At 40.7% G+C, this 22,655-nt stretch overlaps 5 protein-coding genes and 1 pseudogene across 10 annotated transcripts; 3 read left to right on the top strand and 3 right to left on the bottom strand.

Moving 5' to 3' along the window:
* The first annotated feature begins 1,626 nt into the window (after positions 1-1,626).
* LOC108815719 (protein CANDIDATE G-PROTEIN COUPLED RECEPTOR 2-like) lies at positions 1,627-5,027 on the top strand. The gene is made up of 6 exons (XM_056990855.1): positions 1,627-1,671; positions 3,711-3,902; positions 4,048-4,210; positions 4,325-4,427; positions 4,513-4,594; positions 4,779-5,027. The coding sequence occupies exons 1-6, from the start codon at positions 1,627-1,629 to the stop codon at positions 4,854-4,856; spliced, it is 663 nt and encodes a 220-aa protein (XP_056846835.1). The 3' UTR covers positions 4,857-5,027.
* LOC108816943 (acyl carrier protein, chloroplastic) lies at positions 5,016-6,204 on the bottom strand. Its single transcript, XM_018589510.2, has 4 exons — positions 6,054-6,204; positions 5,673-5,780; positions 5,463-5,594; positions 5,016-5,367 (listed from the first exon to the last, which is right to left on the bottom strand). The coding sequence occupies exons 1-4, from the start codon at positions 6,099-6,101 to the stop codon at positions 5,242-5,244; spliced, it is 414 nt and encodes a 137-aa protein (XP_018445012.1). The 5' UTR covers positions 6,102-6,204; the 3' UTR covers positions 5,016-5,241.
* Positions 6,205-6,649: 445 nt separating this feature from the next.
* Positions 6,650-9,574, bottom strand: LOC108815720 (uncharacterized; annotated as a pseudogene).
* A 228-nt stretch (positions 9,575-9,802) lies between these two features.
* On the top strand, positions 9,803-11,895 carry LOC130497985 (enhancer of mRNA-decapping protein 4-like). Its single transcript, XM_056991282.1, has 6 exons — positions 9,803-9,860; positions 10,239-10,429; positions 10,504-10,845; positions 10,940-11,032; positions 11,122-11,277; positions 11,355-11,895. Exons 1-6 carry the CDS (start codon positions 9,848-9,850, stop codon positions 11,529-11,531), a joined length of 972 nt encoding a protein of 323 aa, XP_056847262.1. The 5' UTR covers positions 9,803-9,847; the 3' UTR covers positions 11,532-11,895.
* Positions 11,896-13,885: 1,990 nt separating this feature from the next.
* On the top strand, positions 13,886-18,267 carry LOC130497986 (uncharacterized). Of its 5 annotated transcripts, none has more exons than XM_056991285.1 (5): positions 13,886-16,949; positions 17,083-17,255; positions 17,338-17,577; positions 17,662-17,780; positions 17,854-18,267. In XM_056991285.1, the coding sequence occupies exon 1, from the start codon at positions 14,138-14,140 to the stop codon at positions 16,814-16,816; it is 2,679 nt and encodes an 892-aa protein (XP_056847265.1). In that variant the 5' UTR covers positions 13,886-14,137; the 3' UTR covers positions 16,817-16,949; positions 17,083-17,255; positions 17,338-17,577; positions 17,662-17,780; positions 17,854-18,267. The 5 variants fall into 5 exon arrangements, with proteins under 5 accessions (XP_056847265.1, XP_056847264.1, XP_056847266.1 ...); XM_056991284.1 differs by having other exon boundaries at positions 17,368-17,577; XM_056991286.1 differs by having other exon boundaries at positions 17,083-17,577; positions 17,662-17,853; positions 17,927-18,267.
* A 98-nt stretch (positions 18,268-18,365) lies between these two features.
* Positions 18,366-21,716, bottom strand: LOC130497987 (uncharacterized). Of its 2 annotated transcripts, none has more exons than XM_056991288.1 (8): positions 21,496-21,714; positions 21,208-21,409; positions 20,907-21,132; positions 20,589-20,816; positions 20,324-20,488; positions 20,178-20,252; positions 18,873-20,108; positions 18,366-18,786 (listed from the first exon to the last, which is right to left on the bottom strand). In XM_056991288.1, the coding sequence occupies exons 1-8, from the start codon at positions 21,665-21,667 to the stop codon at positions 18,529-18,531; spliced, it is 2,562 nt and encodes an 853-aa protein (XP_056847268.1). In that variant the 5' UTR covers positions 21,668-21,714; the 3' UTR covers positions 18,366-18,528. The 2 variants fall into 2 exon arrangements, with proteins under 2 accessions (XP_056847268.1, XP_056847269.1); XM_056991289.1 differs by having other exon boundaries at positions 18,443-18,773; positions 21,496-21,716.
* Positions 21,717-22,655: the final 939 nt, after the last annotated feature.

A 22,655-nucleotide genomic window follows, 5' to 3' on the forward strand; every position in this document is an offset into this window, starting at 1 on the left:
TCCTTGAAGTTCCCAAAAGGAGGTGGCATTTAGATGAGTGATCCAGTGCCAATCCACCCACAGCGAGTGTGCTTTAGTCAAGAGTCTCCATATGAATTTTAAACACAGCACCTGGTTCCAGACCGTGAGGTTTCTAAGGCCCAGTCCTCCCTCTTCTTTTGGGAGGCAAACTGTCTGCCATGCGATTTTTGCAATGTCTTTCTTTTCTATGTCCCCAGACCAAAGGAACCGAGAGCACAGAGATTCAATCCCTTTGATGCTGCCTTTAGGAATAATGAATGCAGATAGCCAAAACGAGACGATGCCGAAGATGACAGTCCTTAATAATTGCAATTTGCCTGCAAAGGAGAGAATCTTCACTGACCAAGATTGGAACGTCGCAGTGAGTTTTGTCATCAGCGGAGCGTACTCAAAAATTTTTAGTTTCCGACTCATTAGGGGTAGACCGAGGTATCTAATGGGTAACTGACCAGAAGGGAAACCGTAGCTCGCAACAGCTTGGGTTTCACTTTGGTCCAGACCCGCGGTAAAGAGCTCGGTCTTGGTCGCGTTGATTTGGAGGCCTGACCATGAAGCAAAATCATCTAGACACTCAGAAATCCCATGGAGGCTGTTGCTAGATCCATCAAAGAACACCATGACATCGTCGGCGAAAATGAGATGCGTAATTTTCAGGTCTCGGGTTCTTGGGTGGTACCCAACTGATTCATTTTCAAACCGAGATAGCAGGAGACGAGAGAGACACTCCATGGCTAGCACGAAGAGATAGGGTGAAAGCGGGTCACCTTGTATGATCCCTTTGGTGCTGTTGAAGAAACCCCCCGTTGTCCCGTTAACTGAAATCGAGAAGGAAGCGGTGGTAAGACACTCTGAAACTAGTGTGATATAGGTCTCAGGGATTGCCAAAGCCCTCAGAGCCGCAATAATAAAGTCCCAACGCACACTGTCGAACGCCTTTCTCAAGTCAACCTTCAGCATACCTCTCGGAGAGGTGGCCTGCGAGTTATAGCCATCAACGAGATCAGTGGCCAGTAGGACATTCTCTGCAAGTAGGCGGCCAGGTAGGAAGGCCGACTGTGCTTTGGAGATCATAGACGGCAGAATGTCTTTGAGCTTTGAGGCCAGAAGCTTCGCAATTACTTTATACACCACGTTGAGACAGGATATGGGTCTGAAATCTGTCGTCAAAGAGGCATTCAGCTTCTTGGGAATTAGGACAAGGTTCGCTGAGTTCCACTGCTTTAGCAATTTCCCAGTTCGGAAAAATTCTAAAATCGCTTCAGTAACTTCCGGGCCAATGATAGGCCACGCCGCAGTGAAGAACTCAGCCGAGTAACCGTCCGGCCCTCCAGATTTATTCTTGGGCAGAGTGAAGAACGCCTCTTTAATCTCCTCGGGTGTGAAACCTTTTTCAAATCTGAGGCGTTGATCAGGGGAGCATCTGACATCGTAGAGCAGGTCTAGATCACTTTGAATGAACAACTGAGGCGATACCGGGCTTCCTAAAAGATCCGAGAAATAATTATCACATAACTTTTGAATGCCTTCTTGAGAATCCACCCTTTCTCCCGTATCAGAAAGCAAGAAATGTATGTGATTCATAGCTTGGCGAGTAGAAGCGTATCGATGGAAGATTCTGGAGTTACCATCGCCGCAAGCAAGCCAGTTGACGTGTGAACGTTGGAAGAAAAAGGAGGTTTAAATAATGTGATACATATATCTCCTTTTACTACGCTTTCAAATGTCATGGTCAGCATATTGATTACATATGGACCTTCTAGCCTTTGACAAGTCGTGTGGATTTATGCACGAATCAATCAAGTTTCAAATTTTTAATATAAACGAAACCAATCATCATGGATCATATTATGATCGTATATATAAATATACTATCAATTAAATACATACGTGTTGCATACAATTATTAATGAAAGATCAAAGACAAAATCAATACCCAAACCAATTGATACGTCTATCTGATGGAGTCTCAACCTTTCCTTTACATGACTTCGTTGGTACTGCACATAAAATCATGGGATATCAAATTATTAGTCAACCATGAATACATTCGTACGGAAATAATATTAAAATCCAACAGACATTGGTTAACTATTACTATTACAAAATTCAAAAATCTTATCGAAGCTTTTGGAGATTTTAATACATTGACAATGTCTCTAAGACCCCTTTTCCCCTAATCATATATTTTGCAACAACCAATCAAAGAACCAGGCGAATATCTCAACAACCAGAAGGTCTTTTATCATGAATCCAATTTTCCTAGAAAGCCAACTCATGAAGGATTCACTGAGGCTTGGAATTACAAGAAAAGCTTCATGGAGGAAGAAGTTATGAATTTTACAAAGTGGAGGTTCCCCCGCACATCCATCTGCGAGTACCCGACTTTTGAAGGAGATTCAAGCCCAATGAAGGAGCGGCCTGAACCAAAGCCGATCATAGGATTCAAGAGGAGTCTCTCACCTTTCCATAAAGCCCAGTATCAGGAGAAATGGCCACGGAAATCAGGAGTTATGTCCAATTTGCCAGAACCGGTCAAACCAGTTCTACACTTGCCTCAATTGGAAGCTAACCGGTTCAATCAGCTTCAAACCAGACATTGGCGTCCAGGAGATCATTCCAACCAATCAGGAGGTATTGAAGAAGTCCTTAGCTACACCAGAGCCCAGGAGATCAGTTGGTTCAATGAAGAGTCACTTAAATCAAACCGGAGCTATTTTTGGAAAGATTGGACAATCTATCGGTTTGATCATTTCCAACCAATTCCAATCCGACCAGAAGACATCAGGACTGAACCAGGACGTCCAGGAGACATTATAGGAGTTCTAGAAGAGTTCCATGAGTTCATACCTTGCACCAGCCCCCATTGGATCAGGAGGATCCACACTTACACCAAAACTGCCTTATTTAGAGATTCTTGCAATAAAGCTCCAACAGCTCTTTCTCTTCAGTTCAGGCACGACTTCAGCTCATTCCAGACAGTAAAGAAGATTCCGAGGAAGCTTACTTACCCCCTCAAACCGTCCAGATACAAGAAGAACATCAGCTACATTCATTTGGCCAAGATCTTTACCATCAAGTCTCCAACGGCTAGTTTTCATGGAGCCATCAATCCCTTTGCTTCCAAGTCTTTTATTTCGAGTTTATTACTTTCCTTTTATCATTTTATGACTGTTAGAGTCTGTCTTGGTCGAGCCTATAAAGTTCTTGTCTTTGCTTCATTGTAAAAACCACCCTTGAATTTTATGAATGAAAATGAAGTTTTTTAGTTTTCTTAAAACTATTGTTTGAAGTCTTTTGAGTTTGTGAGAAGCAGCTTTTGAGCAACCAGGCTTATCAAAGTCTCCTTTCATAGAGTTTTGTGGTGTCTGTTCAATCCATTTCGTCCATCATCCATCAGATTGAGAGATTCAATCAAACCTTCATCCACAACTCCACTTCAATCCATCAATTAATTAGGCTGAGAGTGTCACACGACCAGCAGCTTAATTCCATCCTATCTATCATATTTCCTTTGCTTATTTATCTTATTTAGTTGAACCTCAGTTCATCAAGTCTTATAGTCTGATTTTCAGGCTGTATCAATTACCTCGTGCATAGTTTCTTACTGCAGATTAAATGTTATGTATTATTAACTTATCAAGTTGCTCTGATTCTAGAGTTTTTAATTTTTACTTGATCTTATTGTTTAGGCATGGGAATGCACTCCTGGGAAAGAAGTAGTTTGGAATGTATTGACTTTGTTCACAACATCTGGAATGTTATTTCTGGAAGTAAGCTTGGTAGCTTTTCTCTTCCAAGGAAACTACGCAAGTGGCGCTGAAGCATTGACACGGACTTTTCTCATCTCCGGGCTTGTTATAGGTCTTGATTTGCTTCTCAAGGTACCTTTGTTGTGTTCATAACTGTCAAGATGTTACTTTCTAGGTCATGTCTCTGCTATAGTTGATGAAATATATGTGAACTTTCCGACTCTGGTTACTCTTTAACTTGAGCTTAATTCATGAGGGCTTTCATTGTTCATTTCAGGCGATCTATCTCTTTGGAATTGGGGTACAGTTGTTTATTGACAACAATGAACATATACAAAAGGTCAAATGGGGATTATGGGTCATCCACAAGCTCTTGCTTGCGGCCATTTATGGAATGATATTCTTCATGTACAACTCTAAGTGGAGAGAAAGATTACCAGGTAAAATCATATCGACCACTCATGTCCCTCCTTATGGTTGCACAAGCCAATAGTTATTCACCAGCTTCTGTCACTCATCCAATTAGTTTTTTTTTTTTTTTTTCGTTTTCACAGCAAGACCTGCTTTCTATAAGTACATAACCTGCATGCTCGCCTTAAATGGACTCTCCCTATTTGCATGTACTCTTGCGGCAAACGGCGCTCACTTTGGATTATGGTAAAAACCCTTAAACCTAGAAGCTTCAAGGTGAAAAGGAGTTTTTTGCTTGTTTTTTAACGTAAAAGAATAAAATGCTTTGCAGGTTGTATGGGATCACAAGTGTTTGTTATCACGCCTTCTACCTTCCTCTTTTGTATGTTACTTTCCTGGCAGACTTTTTCCAGGTAACTCTCTCATCTCAACAGCTATCTCTCTACATATTATCTGTATCTATGCCCCCACAAATATTCTATCCATTACTTTCTCTCCCTATCACTATTCTCCATCACCTCAGTACCCCCTAGGCGCCATAGGATTGTTACATGTTCAAATGATTTGGTGCTGAAGTTCACTTTGGTTTTGCTGCAGGAGGAAGATCTCAACTTGGAGAACGTCTACTATTCAGAGATGAAAGATGCTGGATTCTTTGACGCGGGTTGGGAGTAATAAGAATCCGTAGATACAATGTGAATAGGACTGCTTATAAATCAAGCTATTTTCACTTCCTTTTAGGGCCTACTCTTCTTATGCATGTGTAAAGACTATAGACTCCTTGTACATTATGATATAACAGTTTGCTTAATTCAGAAAAAAAAGGAACAAAAATTCATATGTAAATGAGATTCATTCAAATGTTATTCTGAATTTTTACGCACCAAAAGTTTGAAGAGACAAATAGCAATCCGTGACTACAGATACTACTACCAAACAACTAGGACAAAGACAGTAGTAGGTCGACACATTAAAAGAAAATGACTGAAAAACATATGAAAACAACAAACACAAAGCCTTATGGGTTTAACTTCATTGGGAGGCGATTAATACTACTAGATTACTTCTTCAGTAGCACGAGGTCTTCAATGAGTTCAGCAGCTTCCTCAACTGTTGCAATCTTCTGTGCTTTCTCTTCCGCCATTTCGATACCAAACGCTTCCTCTAAACCCATCACTATCTCAACCTGCATGCAAAACCACTCACAATTAATCAAGTATTTACAACAGAAAACTATTTAAGTTCTTTATTCACATAGAGAGAAATGATTGTATGAATTACAGTGTCGAGAGAATCTGCTCCAAGTTCAGCAAACTTGGTTTCTGCAACGACTTTTTGTTCGGGTTTCAGTGAGAGTTGCACTGGTTGCTTCCTGACAATCTCAGACACTTTGTCAACTGTCTCTGGTTTGGCCTAATAAAACCAATATGTCCTTTTAGAATACAAGAAAATGAGAAAGAATCCGTCAGGGGTGTGTAAGAGAAAACATACCGCGCAAGAAACTGAGAGACGAGTAGGGATTGAACGGCGTAGGTTGAAGGAGAGATAAGTCCTCGAAACCAAAGCTGGCTTCTGGAAACTAATCCTCGTTGGTGTTGCCTGTTGTTCATCAAATACAACAACAAAACACAACTCAATGAGGACTATTGATCTCTTCTTTTCATAACCAAATCTAGCAAGATGTGATTCAAATGAACGCAGATCGAAAATTTAATCAGAAACAAAACCTAGAGATTCATAAAGCTAGCATCTTTTAATCCTAAACAGCAAATATCAGAGAATCAATAGCAAAATGATCTGAAAAACGTAACGATCAGAGCGATCTGGGAAACAAAGAGACAATCTTTGAAAAGAACAAGATGGTGTTACTACCAGAGAAGTGGCTTGCGTGGAGACCAAGGCGCTGAAAGTGGTCGACATTGTCGTTTTTCACGAGAGATCTGCTCGACGGAGAAAGAGAGAGAGATGTAAAGAAAGATGGCGGAGTGTACAAAGAGCGTGTTGTCCCGAGGTAGCTGGCTTCCATTTATAAGCTTGATGCATTTGAAAACGACGTCGTGAGCTAGTAATATGGGCCTTGTTAGGTCTTTTAATTCCTTAAACCATGCAAGCATTCAGCCTATCAAATATACTAATGTACGTGCCAAATGAACCGGCCAGGACAATTGTCACAACTGTCGATCTCAATAGAAACACAAAGTCCAGTTCTTAACCAACAACAACAAACCAGGTGGACCAAACGGCACGTTTATGTCTTCAGCTTAATGGGATTAGTCGGAACAAATCTTGTCAAACTTGGTTTGATTAAACTTCGTTAGCTTAAATCCGGTTAGATCGTAAACGAAGCTGCATTTGGTTCGGACTTCAGATTGATTCACTTTGGTCCAGTTACTTTTAGTCTATGTTGACCAAATAATCTCTTTTGGTTTCAAGATACTTCGGTTTAGTTTACGTTCAAACCGATTCAGAGCAGGGAATTTGCCTGAAGCTTGAGAATGTTTAGTTTACAATTTAGATACAAAGCACTGGTTATATTTTTATTGTTTTCAGGCAACAATTGAAAACAGAGGTAGTAAGTTTTTACTCTTTCCCAAAGCTCAAAATGTACAAATATTAGTAAAGTTGTCGACACCATCTCAATCTAAAATCTTAAACCTTTTATCGACAGCTCCGCTTGCACGCCAACTTCTCCATGAGTCCAAGCTCCACATAGAAGTATTATTCTCCAGCATGAAAGCTGAGTAAACTAAACCAAGATTTATATGCTTTCGGAGTGAAACAAACGTTGAAAAGCTATAGATTCCCATGTGTTTAAATGAACCAGTAGATTCCCATTTGGTGACTAATCTGTAAGGCAATAAAGGATACGGTGATATTCACTCTCAACATAAAATATGTTGCTATCATTGTTTCAAATGTAGAAAAAAAAGGAGCAATCTAAAACGGCTTCTGTATCAGGAAGAACATACGAAAAAATCTACCAAGGTTTATCTTCTTTCTGATGAAAATACCTAAAATCAAATCATCTTCTCAAGCTAACAGGCCGATGGAGATTGGTGTTTCACAAATTTCAACTTGACAAACACATTCACATAATGCATTCTTTTCATGAGATTTTCACCTTCTTCGAGTAATTTACCTCATTAAGTTATCTAGCTATAGCCACCCTGTAGTTAAGGATTAGATTGGAACAGAAATTATTATTGTTGGGTCTCTGAAGCTGACTTACCTGGTTATTGCATAAGATCTCAATGGAAGGTTTGAGTTTCTGCCAAGGCTTTGATCCAGACGGCAGCAGTCCATTTCCTGCAAACAGAGGCTGTGGTCCTCCATCAAGAGGTAAACTATCCAAAGGACTGTCAAGAACCATCTTTTCCACAACGTAATTGGTAACCTACAGTAACCAAAAAGATGCCATTGTAAAACAGAAAGTGCAAGCATAACTTGTGGGTCTAATTTACGGATAGTTTTCACCTTGTGAACTCTTAAGATCCGGGGTGCACTAAGTTTCCCTAGTGTGACCACCTGCACATTTGAGCCTTCACATGGATGCAGGAAGAAACTTAATCTGAAAATTTTAGAAGATCTTTCAATGATAGATATTTATTAAGCAAAGACGGTGTGCTTTATATATTTATAAAAACATTAGTACGTAAAATCCTAAAAGTCCAAACTAATTTCTTTAGTAGAGAACAAGATGGTGGCATGTACTTTGTATTTTCTCGAGGTGGAAGACGATTGTTCAAGACAGCGTCCAGGCACCACATGCGGGAAGTCCTTCTCATCTTCACTTCCAGTAAACTCAGTTATCTTCTTCCTCCATGGACCTCCTTGAGAACCCTCAGTGATGATGGATGGAGGGGAGACAGAAGGAAATTCAAATGGAGGATACACCGGATCATTCGCAGCACTGCTGTCTTCACTTTTGGATGCAGTCAGATTCTTTTTGGTGTCTTTTACGGATAGAATATCTCCAGAGGCAAGAACTTGGGGTTTGGTTTGTGCTTCTTCTTTGCCAGCCAATGACCCAGCAAGCCTTTCAGTGTTTCACGACCTAGATTAATCTATAAATCACACAATCCAATGACAAAAAGATCCATTAACGCTGTGTAATAGTAAGATTAAAATTTCTGGTTAACTTCAACATAAGTAAAGATGCAGTCGTTTTATCTTGCCTTATCGTCTTCAGGTCGCCCCGAAATTTTGAGGTCTGCTGAATACATCTCAGCAGAGAAGCATTGTGGAGTCTCCAAATGTAGTGATAAGCATCCAAGTCGTGTATCCACTGTAAACCATGATGGAATGCTTACCTGAAAACATATCATAAAGTTACATAAATCTGTTAGTCTCACTAAAGAAAAAGTATCATAATCTTTGAAAATGTATCAAAGCGACTTACCATTTCAAACAGTTCTTCTTTCTTCTCTTCAAATGATATCTGCAAACATGGAAACATATAATTTCACGATTACAGCAGCATGTACATACAATATATCAGAAACTCAAATAAGAAGCGTAAGTTTCACAGAGACCTTCCCATAGTCCTCTACCACAACACCCTTAGTTATATCCCATAGTTTCACTGAGTCACCTGCGTCCTGCAAAAGAAAAAAAAAACAGCAGATATAATCGACCCTTTCATAAGTCTATCAAAGGTAGTCTTACCAAAAGAGCATTCAAAAAAGTTATTTCACCTTGGTTAAGATTTGCTTTTTATTATTCAAAATCTCATGCTGCACAATCGGGTGGCTTCCTGGAATAGTCATTAAAGGCTCTTTGTAGGCAGGGGGCTGCAGACAAACCAAAAATCAGACGCATTGACTCAGAAAAGGTTAAACAGAAGCATATAAAGGACGAAATTATATTGTTCTTACTGGATTTAGTCCTTCCAAGGACACTCTCGCCCTATTAAAAGACAAATTCCCAGCCAAGAAAGAGCCACCTCGTTCAAAGACCTTTTGAGGACTCTGAGCTTCGCTGGCTGTAGATTAAACATCACAGTACAAACATCAGACAAGACACAAAAGCCAAACACCTATCTGTTGTCGTATCATTACATAAAAACAGCATTGATCTTATTACAAAACATCTACATGTTTAATTGACAAATCAATATATAGGAAACGGAGAAATGAACCTTCTTTTTCTCAATCAAAGCAAGAATCTTCAGAAAGCTAGAGCTAAAATCAGGTTGAAAGGTATCAACTTTTCTTACCGTTGGATGATACGGCTTGGATTGAGGAAGAAGATGACGACGATGGAGGCAACGAGTGGACACGACCACCAAGAGCTAAATCAGTGTCTATTTCATGAATGAAGAACAAGATAATACAGATCTGAAAACGTAGGCAAGAGGTTGAAGATGAGGGTAAAATCGTAATTTGACATTCATTAAATTAAAATCAGAGAAAATGAAGCAAAACGCGTCAAAGCCATCTCGAACACGCGACCCATTCCTTGAAACCTAGGACACAGTTTAATGAATCTGACGTGGCGACGTGGCGAAATCTGAGCCGTACAATTGAATAAATCCAGTTTCAAATCTGAACCGTCCAATTGAATTGAGTTCAGATTCAAATCCCCGCCAGAGAGAATCTCTCTTTCTCACTCTCATACTTCTCTTCTCTCCTTCCTTCCATCATCCAGGCGAAGCAAGCAGAAGCGAAATGGTGGGAACAGGTATGGTTGAAACAACTTTTGATTCATCCTTCGTTGTATCTGCGTTAAGCTCTCCCTGTTCAAATGATCCTTTGCGTCTCTCTGTTTCGTCGTAAGTGATGTTGACAGTGATAATCTTTCTTCAGTTTAGCGGTAAGATGATGATGATCCTTAAAAGCGTCTCCGTTAAGCTCTTCGTGTTCTGATGATCCTTATTTGTGTTATGATTGATCCTTCCTCGGGAAAGTTGAGTCTCTGTTTCGTAACAGATTTGACGATGATAACTTTTCGTTATTGGTGCGTTATGATGATGATGATGATGATGATGATGATAGATCCTTCAAGCTCTATGTGTTCTGAGTTCTGTTTTTTCACCTGATTACCTCTTTTCTTTTCGAGGTCTGACGAGGGTGACAACGAAGAAGAACAACGAATACCTTGGAATCGTGGTTAAGCAGGGGGAGTGTCCTCAACGTGGAAGCTACATCTTCCTCCATCAAAGTCCTTTTCTCCATTTATTCTTTGTGAATGAAGTAGAAATCGAGGAGGTGGAGGAGGCTGTATCTGCAATCAAAGATATGATGAATCAGGTTCTGACTTGGAACACATTTCTTTGGAACATACTTTTGTTTTTTTTCTTCTGATACTTTGCTTCCCTTTGCAGATATTGGTTTCGCAGAACGAGATGCAAGAAGGATTGTTCAGTCTCGTTGACCATAGCGTCGAAGAAGAAGGTCAAAGAGTGGAAGGGGCTTTAGCTGCGGAGATTGAGAGGATCTCCAAGTCAAATGCTGATGCTCTATTTGCCCGCTTCGTAGAAGAGACTGCTGGTCAGGAAAATCCAATGCGTGACCTCCAACAGCAATTGGAGAATGTACTTACAAGCTTAATCACCAAGAATTTAGGGCCAACAATGTGGAAAGCGATGATGCCCTCTCCAGAAGCATTACACGCACTGACATCACCTTTGGAAGAAGCTGTGTCTTCTTCATTCACACAGTCCTTGGTTAGAATTTTATTATTTAATAAGCCTATTCCATTCCTTGTTGTATGGATTTGATAACTGTTTTTTTCCTTTCCTTCATTCTTGTATATAACAGAGAGCATACCAGAGCGCACGTGCTGACCAACTCATTTCAAAGCTCGAGGAAAAGCAGATTCAGATCCCGTTCTCTGCCAGACAATCCTTCAAGGTAATTCGACTTCACCTTGGCGAAAACAGTTCTCTTTTACATCTCCCAACAAGATCGATTCTCTTACATATGTCTTTTATAAAATTTAGAGGGATGCTGCCTCCATAATTGAGGACCTGCCTTCGTTTGAGAGATCATGCGAGACCATGATTGGTCAAGTAGTCTCAGCCTTGCAGGCAAAAATGGCGGAGCACACACGCGCTGCTGCCGAACAACAACGGTTTGATCTTGACCCTAGTTTGAAGGTATGCTGGAAAGCTTCTTCCTCGTTATGACCCCGTCCATTCCCTTCTCTTTCTAATGTTGCTTCACGATTTTACAGGAACGCATCACTTTTGTCCAAGCCGCACGAGATTTAATAGCGGTGAGCCAGAGGAATCGGTTAGCAAACCATGGAGGGGGTTATGGTGATGGATACGCTGATGGTCACAAGGAGGGTTACGCTCAAGGTTATGCTGACGCTTGTGCTGATGCTTACAACAAGGCTACAGAACACTAAGCTGCTGGTTAGATACGTGTTACTTGGGAAGGGGTAACGACAGTGGCTTTGGAAAAATGTTATGACAATGGATTTGCACACACTTAAGCGGTAACACAATGTATATACACACACTTGGATCTGATGAATTTTGACAGAACAAATGTGCCAATACTCTTTCAATTCCTTCTCTGTGGGAGACCTCTTGATGATTTAGCAGGTTTTAAGCATTTGAAAAAAAAGTTTAACAAAAGGGATGATGAGTTAGTTTCTATACAAGTCTCTTTTATGATCGATTGTTTCTATGGCTGTAAACTGTCTTCTTCTTGTCCCGTATGGGCCACTGGTGATTGCTCTTTTTTTAATTCCATAAAAATTTTGCTTCTAGGCCAACTGGTAATTGCTCTGTTTATGACCTCTTGTTTATATGGCTGTAAATTGTCTTCTTCTTGTCCCGTATTTCTAACTAAACACCAAAGAAAAAAAGAAAAAGAACACTACAGGATCTCTGTGTAATAAAGAACAAATTACCAGTTGATAAGGATGCAGACAATTTTGAAGTGAATCAGTTCAATGAGTTTGAGGTGATGATGTAAATCTCTTGTAAATCTATGAGTGCTTATGAAATATATAATTTGAGAATCATGTAATCCAATGTTCCATAAAATACACCAAACTTCTCCAAGATAAGGTCTGAAGATAAATAATTGAACTTACAGGTACTTGGGGGGTGTCATTTTAGGAATGGAGTACGGAGCAGATCCAGTGAACTGGTTATTAGCAAGATTCCTAAACACAAAATTCAGAAACTTTATCAACTTACAAACAGACACACAAAGAAACTTGTCAAAACACACAGAGAGAAATCAACAAACATACATACAATCTCTCAACATTTGGAGGAAGCTGATACGACAAGTCCCCTCCAAGGTTCTTGTTGCTTAAATCACTGCAGGTTTACACCAAACACAGTCCATGAGATTAAAATCTATGCCATTATTAGAAACTTTGTGAGATAGAAGTCTTACAACTCAGTAACAGAAGTCAATTTATCAAGGGAGTATCCTAGTGATCCAGGGGAGTCCAAGACCTGATAACTTTCTTCCAGTAGATGAAAAAAAAGAAACAGCACAGAGATTGAAGAAAAAAATCCCCAGAGAGAGATAGATTTTACATATTAAAAAAAATCCAAACTTTTAAGGCAACAAAAGAAACAACAGAGAGATTGAAGAAACACAGTGGCTGATCTGCTTCTTGAATTTGCACGAGCTGATACAACAGTCAAATCGTACATGTGCAGCCAAAGCTTACTCAGTCGTCTTTTCCAGATGTTCAACCGTGTGGAACCTCCTATTCTCTTAAAGGTACTTGGAAACATTATGAAGCTTCATTTTCTGCCTACACAGGTTGCATGCTTACACTGCTTTTTGTTTTTTTCCAGATATTGGAGTGCACCAATCATTTATCCACTGATCCAAATTGTTTGGAGAATCTTCAGCGGGCGGATGCAATCAAGCATTTGATCCCCAACCTTGAGCTTAAGGAAGGGAATCTTGTTTATCAGATCCACCATGAGGTGCTTAGTGCGCTATTCAACCTGTGCAAGATAAATAAGAGGAGGCAGGAACAAGCGGCCGAAAACGGAATCATACCGCACCTAATGCTTTTCATCATGTCTGATTCTCCTCTAAAACAATATGCATTGCCACTTCTATGTGATATGGCTCATGCATCTCGGAACTCAAGAGAGCAGCTAAGAGCTCACGGCGGTCTGGACGTTTACCTGAGTCTGCTCGATGATGAATACTGGTCCGTGATAGCCTTGGACTCAATTGCTGTTTGCTTGGCGCAAGACAATGACAACAACCACAAGGTGGAACAGGCGTTGCTCAAGAACGAGGCAATTCAGAAGTTAGTTAACTTCTTTCAGAGCTGTCCTGAGAGACACTTCGTGCACATACTGGAGCCATTCTTGAAGATCATCATGTATGTTTCTCTCTTTTCTTTGTAGTAGATTATTTAATCATTTCAAAATGTTCTTATTAAGTGAAGTTTCAACTTCTTGAGTTTTTTATCATTCTTGAATCCAGGAAATCATCTCGGATCAACAAGACATTAGCTGTAAATGGATTGACTCCGTTGCTTATTTCAAGGCTAGACCACCAAGATGCAATAGCTCGACTTAATCTACTCAAACTTATCAAGGTAATGAACCACCATACTATTAGTCTTAATACTATTATAGAAGCTGAGTGTGTTGAGTGTTTGTGATAGATCCTTATTGCTGACGTGGACAAGAATTAAAGAGGAGAGACTCTGGTTGGTTTGGAGGCTTTGCAGTTGGAATAGCTGAAGCAAATAGCAGAATAAATACAGAGCTCGATCGAAGAAGAAGGGTATGCTTTGTATGTTGATGTTGTAGACGCTATGAGTCTCGGCACGGTCGCCATGAGATCGTCGTGATCAGTCATCTTCGCCATGAGAAGGTGATTGTGATCGGAACTTACGAAGCTATCTTCTATTTCATCTTGTAGTCTCTGTTCTATCTTGTATTCTGGTTTGATTGAAGAGTTAGAGATATCAATACTCTATCATTGGTGCGGTGATACTGGTTCGGATTCAACGCAATGATGAGGAAGTTTGATGAATCGGCGGCGAGATTGAAGAGACGCGATGGTTCCGTTTCTGGTTTCATCGGAGGAGATAATGGAAGTTACGGAAGTTACGGTGGCGGAGGTTACGGAGATTCAAGAGGTTCCGAAAGTTACGGAGGATACGGATGCAACGCGAATATGTATCGGAGTTCTTCGCTGGCGGCATCTGTCGCCTCCGATCATTCCGTCGTTGTTGAGGAGTCGAGATCGTCGTTCGAGAATGACAGTGCTGTATTGTTGGAGTATTTGAATGGTGGACTCCAAAAATTCCTTGCATCGAGGAGATCTGCCATGAACGATACTCAGAGTATGATATCAGGGAAGGAGAAATTGGCCTCACGAGTGATAGATGGTGACTTGAGAAAGAACGAAGCTCCAACATCTACGACACTTTATCCTCAGGTATCGCTTCAGAATCAGGAACAAAACCGGAAGGATTCTCAATTAGGTTATCGAGCTGGTGTGTTGAATGTTGAAAGTAGTGATCATATTATCAAAAATGCTGAGATGCATGTGTTTGAGGGCTTGCCTATGTTTGATGGAGCTAATCCAGAAAGTTGGATTGTGAAAGCTGATCGGTTCTTTAGCCATTATGAAGATGATGCAAAACTAGACCTCATTTTTCTGTACTTGGAAGGAGCTGCTCGTCGATGGTTCTATTGGGTGAGGCGCAGAACGAAATTCAAGGATTGGAGTGACTTCAAATGCAGATTGTTAGCTCGTTTTGCTTCTGTTCCGAGTTGTTCTTTGGTTGACACGGATTCAGGAGCTGGATCAGTAGCTAGCAATTTCGTTGTTCATGAGCCATATTTGGCAAGGAACACAACATCACCAACAATGGAAGTAGTCTTTATGCGCTCTGGTGATTGTCTTGCTGATAAAAAGGCAGAAGAAAAGCTTGATAATGACTCACTTGAGGAAAGGGAACAAAAGACTGTTGCAGAAAGTGAGATATCAAACACTGATGATATGGAGAAGGCAATAAAAGACTGTTGTCTTGATGATGATCAAGAGACAGAACGTTTTTCTGTAGAGATGGAGTTGAAAGATGACTCAACTTCTGACGTTGAATCTATTCATGAGACAGAAGCAGAAAAGGTGCAGGAGTTGCCTTCACTAACTACAGAAGTCATTAAGAAGAAGAAATTAAAGTATCCCAAAGCCTGGAAGTTTAAGTTCAAAGACAGGAACTTTATGAGATTCATGCTTAGGAGATGGGTTATACATGAAACTGGTAGTGAGCTGCCCGATGGTTATGCGGTTGCTGTCACAAGGACTGTGATGGCTGGGACAGTTTTCTACGAGGTGGAGTTAGATGCAGTTTTGGAGGGATCAATTGGCGTAAAACTTCAAAGAGAGGATGATGTTTGTTCTGATCCTACTCGTTTGTTGAGCATATCACCAAAGAGAAAAAGCAACAAGGATGGGTGGTTTAAATTCAAATACAAAAAAATCAATATGCTACAGCAAGATCGAGGGAAGTTTATGCAGTCTCGGTCTAAACTTCGTTGGCTTTGGTGGAGATACAGAGAATATCCGAACATGGAGGCATGGTCACAGAGTTTGAGAACATGGGCTGCAAGAGAGGATGTTTCCAAGTTGGATTTTGCGAAAAAGTTGGAGTTTGAGGACTTGTATCTATCCTGGCTGTGGTACAAATGTTTGATGAGGCATGATTCACGAAGCTGGATGTCCTTTACTCATCTTTTGAATTTCCAAGTGAAGCACAAATGGAGATTTAAACGGAGAGGGCAGACACGCTCAGACCAAATGCATCTCTTCAGGTTACTGGCCTTGAGAGAAGTGATATGGCAGTGGTTTGATCACGTTGGATATTCTTCTTGTCACTTTGGAGTTTTTGAACATGGTTTCCGAATCACAGTTTCAGCCAATGGAAAGGAGTTGCAGCCACACATCATTTTACTCAGTCCAAGCTTGTGGGCAAGCTTGTTTTCAAGGGCGGGAGTATATGAGAGCATACTTATTTGCTTACGGATAGTGGCTGAGTTGATTTGGAGATATGATGGAGAAGAAAAGAAAGAATCCGAGCTGTTGATACAAGAGATGTTCAGAGTTTCAACATTTAAGAATCGTTTGGTACCTCAAGACAACGACTTGTTATTGATGCAGCATGAGGGTAATCTACTACGAGTACAAGGACAACGAAGTCCTAAGAAGAAAAAGTCTTTCAAGACATATATGTTTAAGTACAAACCAAGGCTCAGTAAAGTAGGTGCTTGGCCAGAAGTACAGCAGTTTAATGTACAAAGAGCTTACATATATGTTACAAGACAAGAAGTGGGCATTGCACAAAGTCGTGACAATGGAAGATTGTGGAGTGGCTGGTATGTTCGTAGTGTCAAGGTGATGCAACAAAGGCAGAGAAGTAAAATGGCCAAGTCTTGGATGTTCAAGTATAAAAAGAATGTTCATATACTCAGCTTGGCCAATGTTGCTGTATCGGGGTTTCAGCAGGGGAGAAGAGACCAACATGATCATCATTCATGTGTTCGATGGGTTCTTGCCATACAAGCTTGTGGGCAAGCTTGTTTTCAAGGGGAAAGTATTGATAGATCCTTATTGCTGACGTGGACAAGAATTAAAGAGGAGAGACTCTGGTTGGTTTGGAGGCTTTGCAGTTGGAATAGCTGAAGCAAATAGCAGAATAAATACAGAGCTTGATCGAAGAAGAAGGGTATGCTTTGTATGTTGATGTTGTAGACGCTATGAGTCTCGGCACGGTCGCCATGAGATCATCGTGATCAGTCATCTTCGCCATGAGAAGGTGATTGTGATCGGAACTTACGAAGCTATCTTCTATTTCATCTTGTAGTCTCTGTTCTATCTTGTATTCTGGTTTGATTGAAGAGTTAGAGATATCAATACTCTATCATTTTGGTTTCAATGATGTGAAACAGGCTGTTTACGAGCACCATCCAAAGCCAAAGCAGCTGATAGTAGAGAACGACCTCCCTCAGAAACTGCAGAATCTGATAGAAGAACGACGTGATGGACAGCGTTCAGGAGGCCAAGTTCTGGTGAAGCAAATGGCGACCTCTCTGCTCAAAGCACTTCACATCAACACAGTCTTGTGAGTGCCAAACAGACAAATTATCTATCCATTGGTGGGACTTGTTTATTTACCGAAAGACTTTGTAATTGTTATACATTAGCTCGTGTGGTGGCTCTCTTGGGTTTTGTAGTACCTTGAGAGATGGCCAAACACTTAAGGAGGGATACGCTGACTGTACATCGAAGTGTTCAGTCTCTATGGTGATGGATACGCTGATGGTCACAAGGAGGGTTACGCTCAAGGTTATGCTGACGCTTGTGCTGATGCTTAATGGAAAACTCGCATCTACTTGACATGGCAGATAAAACCGAGGACCCTTGTATGCCTATGGCGTATGCGTGTAAGCACATCTCTTCCCTTCTTTGATTTCTGCTATAATCAGTGTCTGTTCAAGTAGTGGCTGAATCATGTGACTTTTTAACAGCATCTTGGGCGATATCTCTGTACTATGCTTTCCAACGTACCTGGAAACCGTTGAGATGGATCGTTGGAGAGACTTATTAGATGGCTAATTACATTGGTGTTAACTTCTTATCCGAACAGGTCAAAAGCCAAATGATTGTATCTTTACTCCAACTTCTCCCAGATTGTTGACACCAATAGTATTGTTTCTCAGGTCACAATGAAACTTGTCTTATTAAGGATCTGAAACTGAAGTAGAGCTAATCTCATTCCACATCTTGGTACAGCTTGGAAGAGTGACAGAGAAGCAGACAAGAGAACCCGTGAAGAGAAGGGCCAAAGCTTTAGTCTTTGATCCATTGATGTCCTCTTCTTCAGACAACTGTCTTAAGTTTAAACTCTGTGGGCTTCTTGTGGTGTGTATATCATAAGCTCTTTAACGTGGAACCCAAGTCTGAACCAGCATTTCTTGGATTCACATATACAAGCTGGGAGATATGGTACTCTTTGTCTCACCGGAGACTTCATTGTTGAGCTTGTTGAGTTCAAGTTGTTGTGCAAGTCATATACTCTTTGTCTAACCTGGTTTCAAACAAACTTCTCTAATAAGATGTGTTTTCACCTGTTAGCTAATTTGCATGCATAATAAACCTCTGTATCCAACCAAACTTGAACTTCCTTCTCCTTTTTCAAGGAATCAAAAGAAAAACAGGACACCTTGTCAAAAAGACAAAACAAAACAGGGGAATTAATGATTCAGAGAGATTGGGAACCCTGTCAAACACTCTCTAAGATTGAACAAATGGAAAAGAGAAAACAATGTATTGTGTCAAACATCAAGATAAAAGCACCACTACAAAGATAAAAGCACCCACTACAATGTATTGTGTCAAACTCTTTTCTGTAACACCGAGATCTCCGCGTGGGTTTCTGTCAAGAATGTCCGATCATTACTGCGAAGCGACCTTAGATATATTTCACTCAGTTTCTCAATGTTTTTGTCCTCCGCCTTTTTTGCTTGGTGCAACATTGACAGTAGAACCTCCCTCAATTTATTCCAGAATAGGTTCCAGGATTCCGAACCTTTTGCTGTTGTTTCGGAAACGTGACGGCCATCGAGAAGAATATCCAAAGCTGCTTTCGGGTGCTAAAAAATAGAGAAGTTACTAATGGCTCAATACCACACAACACATCAATCAATAGAGAAGTTACTAATGGTTCACCACCACTTACCGAGTTAGGAAGTTTCAAGGAGAAAGTGGCCATATCTGTAAGCGTGGCCAAGAACTTCTCGGGAAAATTCTCGGCGTTATAATATAACGATGACTTTTGCCAATTACCAAGAGCTAACGAAGCGAAAGACGAGGCTGTTTTCCACTGGTTGCTTTTATAAAGCCTCATGCAGGATGTTTGAAAACATTGCGCTAGCTCCAAGAAAGCATTAGCAGTTTCCTCTGCGCATGTATTACACAAAACATCCCCTTCATATAAGTTCAAAGCCTCTCTTATATTCTGCCTGGCACAACCATCATCCATCATTCCCTTTGCTAAACACAATCCTAAGCTGAAATATGCATCCGCCAGGTACTTGTAGACCCTAACCTTCTCCTCTTGAGCAGGACCAACATGTGCCTTTGCTTCTTTGAAAGCGTAAATCGCAGCATCATACGCGTCTTTAGCAGTCACGAAGTTTCCGACCCGGGAAAGCAAGTCACCAAGTTTTATATGTAGGCTCCCCAAGTGTTCAGTAAGAGTCTGAACAAACTTGCCATCTGGAAGCTTCCGAATTGCAGTTAGACATTCTTTATAGCATTTACCAGCATCCACCAGGTTCTCCACCACACCAACGGATAGAGGAGATTTGAGAAACTTGAGTATTCTGTCCTCTGTTGTTGTCTCTTCTAGCACGTTTCCCAAATCTGACGGGGTCAATTTGAACTCGCCTACTGGTTCTCCGTAACAAAGGGCAAACAGATCGCCCACAACAAACCACGATTCCGCCAAGAAGGGTAGTTCCATGGAAGAAATGAACACAGTACCGTGGGGCTTTTCTGGCAATGAAATATGAGAACGGCAAGCTTGGTTTATAATGTTGAAAGCTCCCTGCAACTGCTGCTTAGCTTCAAGGTAAGCAGCACCTAGAGACAGCCCAGCTTCGCATTGAAGATGAAGCTGACTCGACAGTTTAGGGGTTAACGCTTCCGAAGCCGGTTGAAGCTGCTGTGACCACATAAGGGAATTAACGGCTTGACGGACATGATAGACTGCCAGGTACTTCGGTAAGACCAGAATGGGAACTGTCTCTGGCACAGACAAAGGAACAGCTTCATAACAACACGAATAGTTGTCGTTTAGCTTGAATTCAATCATCACTTGACCTTGAACGCCCTCCTTACACTCGGAAATGAAATCAGCTTGTCTCTTCAGAAGGAGCCTAGCAAAGAGCTCGTGGGCATCTGACCGAACAACCTGCATGATATCAACCATTCAATGAGTACACACATAAGAACTCAGAGATATCAGAGTTAAAAACCATACCATATGTTCTTGCTCATCCAAGACATTCAGACATTTAGTGAGGAAAGTCGCACACTTGATGGGAGCTTCAGCCTCCTGCACACGATGCAACACATGTAAGAAAAGCGGCAGTTAAAGCTGTTATTAATGTATGATTCCTTCCTTACCACAGACAGGGCAAGCTTGTGAAGCAGTTTCCCCAAGGAAAACATCGAGTCAGTTCTCATCTTGGATGTCAAATGTGTTGTGCAGGTGATTCCCTCGCCTGAAGAATGGTTCTTTGATGAAAAATGAAAAAGTTGAATCACATCTTCACCTGGACTTCGGTAGAGCTGTAGACAAAAGCACACAAGCCAAGCCAAATCAGTTCCTGAAAGAACAATAACAATAATAATAATAATAATATAATCTGCGAGGAAGAGAGAACTTTACCCAGTAAAGTCCAGGATCGTCCTTGCAATTTGATCGAAGGAAAGACAGAATCTGATGAGCGTTTTGCTGAACAATGTACGCCGAGGTTTGTTTTACTGAGCAAATCTCCGAAGTGGATAAGTATTCGTATCCTTTCAAAACGCCATTATCATGGTGACAAACTCCTAACTCTGGCACATCTGTCATGATGTTCTGAAGCCACGCTTCAAGCCAGGGCAAACGTGACAACTGCGTGTTAAGAAGAACAAACAGAAAGTTCAATGAAAAAACACATTTATACAAAGATTACATCCACATATAAATAGAAAGTTTACTTACCCTTTTGCTAACATCCAATAGAAGCAAGTTTACATCCAACTCTTCCTCGTTGCGGAACCGATGCAGCTTACTGCCCACAAGCATCTGGATGTCGCCCAACTGGCAAATGAAAAGTCTTCTTCTGGATTCCTCGGAGTCTTCGGACCTCAGCGATTGCGTAACAAAACTCTGATACAGAGATTCATCAAGTTGCGTTTTACATCCTTCATCTTCATCAACCTCAGGTCTACATCAAAGAAACAATATAACATTACTAAGGAGATTTACAAAACAAAACAAAATTTTGTAAAAAAAGACTCACCCAGGTGATGGCTTCAACACAAGCGTATCCCCAATGCGCTGAACTTCCAAGGATAATCCAGCTCGAGTGTAAGGAGTCGAAAAAAGCTTCTTGAGAAGCTCTACATCGGCGATCAAGCCTATCTCATCTTGGTATTTCACTAAACCAGACACAACTAGGGTTTCGTCCCATGCGTCGCTAAGGTTTGAAGCACTTGCTGTCGCTAAGGTTTAGTCAATACAACAAACATTAACATCAGCAAGGTGCACAAAAAACATTGCTAACATCGTGGAGAAAAATATAAGCTACCTGGCGCAGGAATAAGATCGTCGTCTGTCGGAAGATGCCGGAACCTGGGAGCAGGGCAAGTTTTTTCCCGAGACACTACTTTGAAAACTGGAACGGACTCGTCGATGTTTTCTTCCGATGTAACAATCTCCATACATGCGATGCGTTTTGGAAAATAAGTTGAAGACGACATCGTCGGCGGCGTTTGGAGAGAGAGATTATACGGAGACGATATATTCATTTAAGGAGAAGCTTTAGGGTTTAGGTTGATTAGTAGTTTCTTAAAAGAAATAAGGGTAATATTGTCATTCTCGACGTCCGCTATTTAAATAAATAAATAAAAAAAAATCTTTGCTCGGTCGGTCCCAAGAAAAGCCCAAAACACGTCTTTCTTTTCTTTTTTAAGTCATCTGTTGTTTTATTATTATACGATTAAACCCACTTACCAACAACAAAACACCAAGACATAAAACAAAGTCCAAAACAAGAAAAACATTAATTTTAAAAGGCCCAAAGCCCACATATGAGTCAAAGAGGATCTCATATCTCCTCAACACGTGAACATCCGACGGAAGACATGACCTTTCGCCAGAGACAGAGTAAACACGCCGGAATCCAAAAAAAGAAAAACGCAGAGGAATGAACATCTTAGTGCGTGTCGTGTGTCATGCGTGTATTTGGAACACGAAGCGTCTTTCACATAATAAAACGACGTCTTGTTATCCATTATACATAGAGAACGCTTTGGTGTTCACTTGAATAGTAATATAATATTTCGAAATGACAGCTTATTTAATTAACTGATATGGGGTTGTGCCACAAGTCATGTTTCAAAGACATTATAGTGTTAACCTCATCCCTTCCACACACCCAAACTCGTCACGTGTCATTGACGTGTCGCAATTGAGAACCATACAAAATCAGTTAACACGGTGCATAGGGAGTATTTGCAATTAAACACACCCAAAAAAAAGGGAGAAAAATGTCGAGTGATGAATTCAGACTGGTGTCGCCGACGATAGACAATGAAGGGAAGCTGCCGAGAAAGTCTAAGGCTCTAAGCCCTAATGATTTAACGATCTTGAGAACAATTATTTATAAAGCAAATGTAAACTGCTTGCAATAAATGAAGCCACATGGATATAGTGGTCTAATATTTTTAAATTCCTCTATAACTATGA

This window comes from Raphanus sativus, chromosome 7 (assembly GCF_000801105.2).
Source record: "Raphanus sativus cultivar WK10039 chromosome 7, ASM80110v3, whole genome shotgun sequence".
NCBI lineage: Eukaryota > Viridiplantae > Streptophyta > Magnoliopsida > Brassicales > Brassicaceae > Raphanus > Raphanus sativus.

Coding starts and splice junctions, on each gene's coding strand:
- LOC108815719 (XM_056990855.1), top strand. CDS start 1,627: ATGGAAGATTCTGGAGTTACCATCGCCGCAAGCAAGCCAGTTGAC. Junction 3,903..4,047: donor GTCTTGATTTGCTTCTCAAG/GTACCTTTGTTG, acceptor TGTTCATTTCAG/GCGATCTATCTCTTTGGAAT. Junction 4,595..4,778: donor TCCTGGCAGACTTTTTCCAG/GTAACTCTCTCA, acceptor GTTTTGCTGCAG/GAGGAAGATCTCAACTTGGA.
- LOC108816943 (XM_018589510.2), bottom strand. CDS start 6,101: ATGTCGACCACTTTCAGCGCCTTGGTCTCCACGCAAGCCACTTCTCTG. Junction 5,781..6,053: donor CCACGCAAGCCACTTCTCTG/GTAGTAACACCA, acceptor GATGAACAACAG/GCAACACCAACGAGGATTAG. Junction 5,368..5,462: donor GAGCAGATTCTCTCGACACT/GTAATTCATACA, acceptor TTTTGCATGCAG/GTTGAGATAGTGATGGGTTT.
- LOC130497985 (XM_056991282.1), top strand. Junction 10,430..10,503: donor TCAAAGATATGATGAATCAG/GTTCTGACTTGG, acceptor TTCCCTTTGCAG/ATATTGGTTTCGCAGAACGA. Junction 11,033..11,121: donor CTGCCAGACAATCCTTCAAG/GTAATTCGACTT, acceptor TATAAAATTTAG/AGGGATGCTGCCTCCATAAT.
- LOC130497986 (XM_056991286.1), top strand. CDS start 14,138: ATGATGAGGAAGTTTGATGAATCGGCGGCGAGATTGAAGAGACGCGAT.
- LOC130497987 (XM_056991288.1), bottom strand. CDS start 21,667: ATGTCGTCTTCAACTTATTTTCCAAAACGCATCGCATGTATGGAGATT. Junction 20,817..20,906: donor TATTGGATGTTAGCAAAAGG/GTAAGTAAACTT, acceptor CTTAACACGCAG/TTGTCACGTTTGCCCTGGCT. Junction 18,787..18,872: donor CCTTGAAACTTCCTAACTCG/GTAAGTGGTGGT, acceptor TCTATTTTTTAG/CACCCGAAAGCAGCTTTGGA.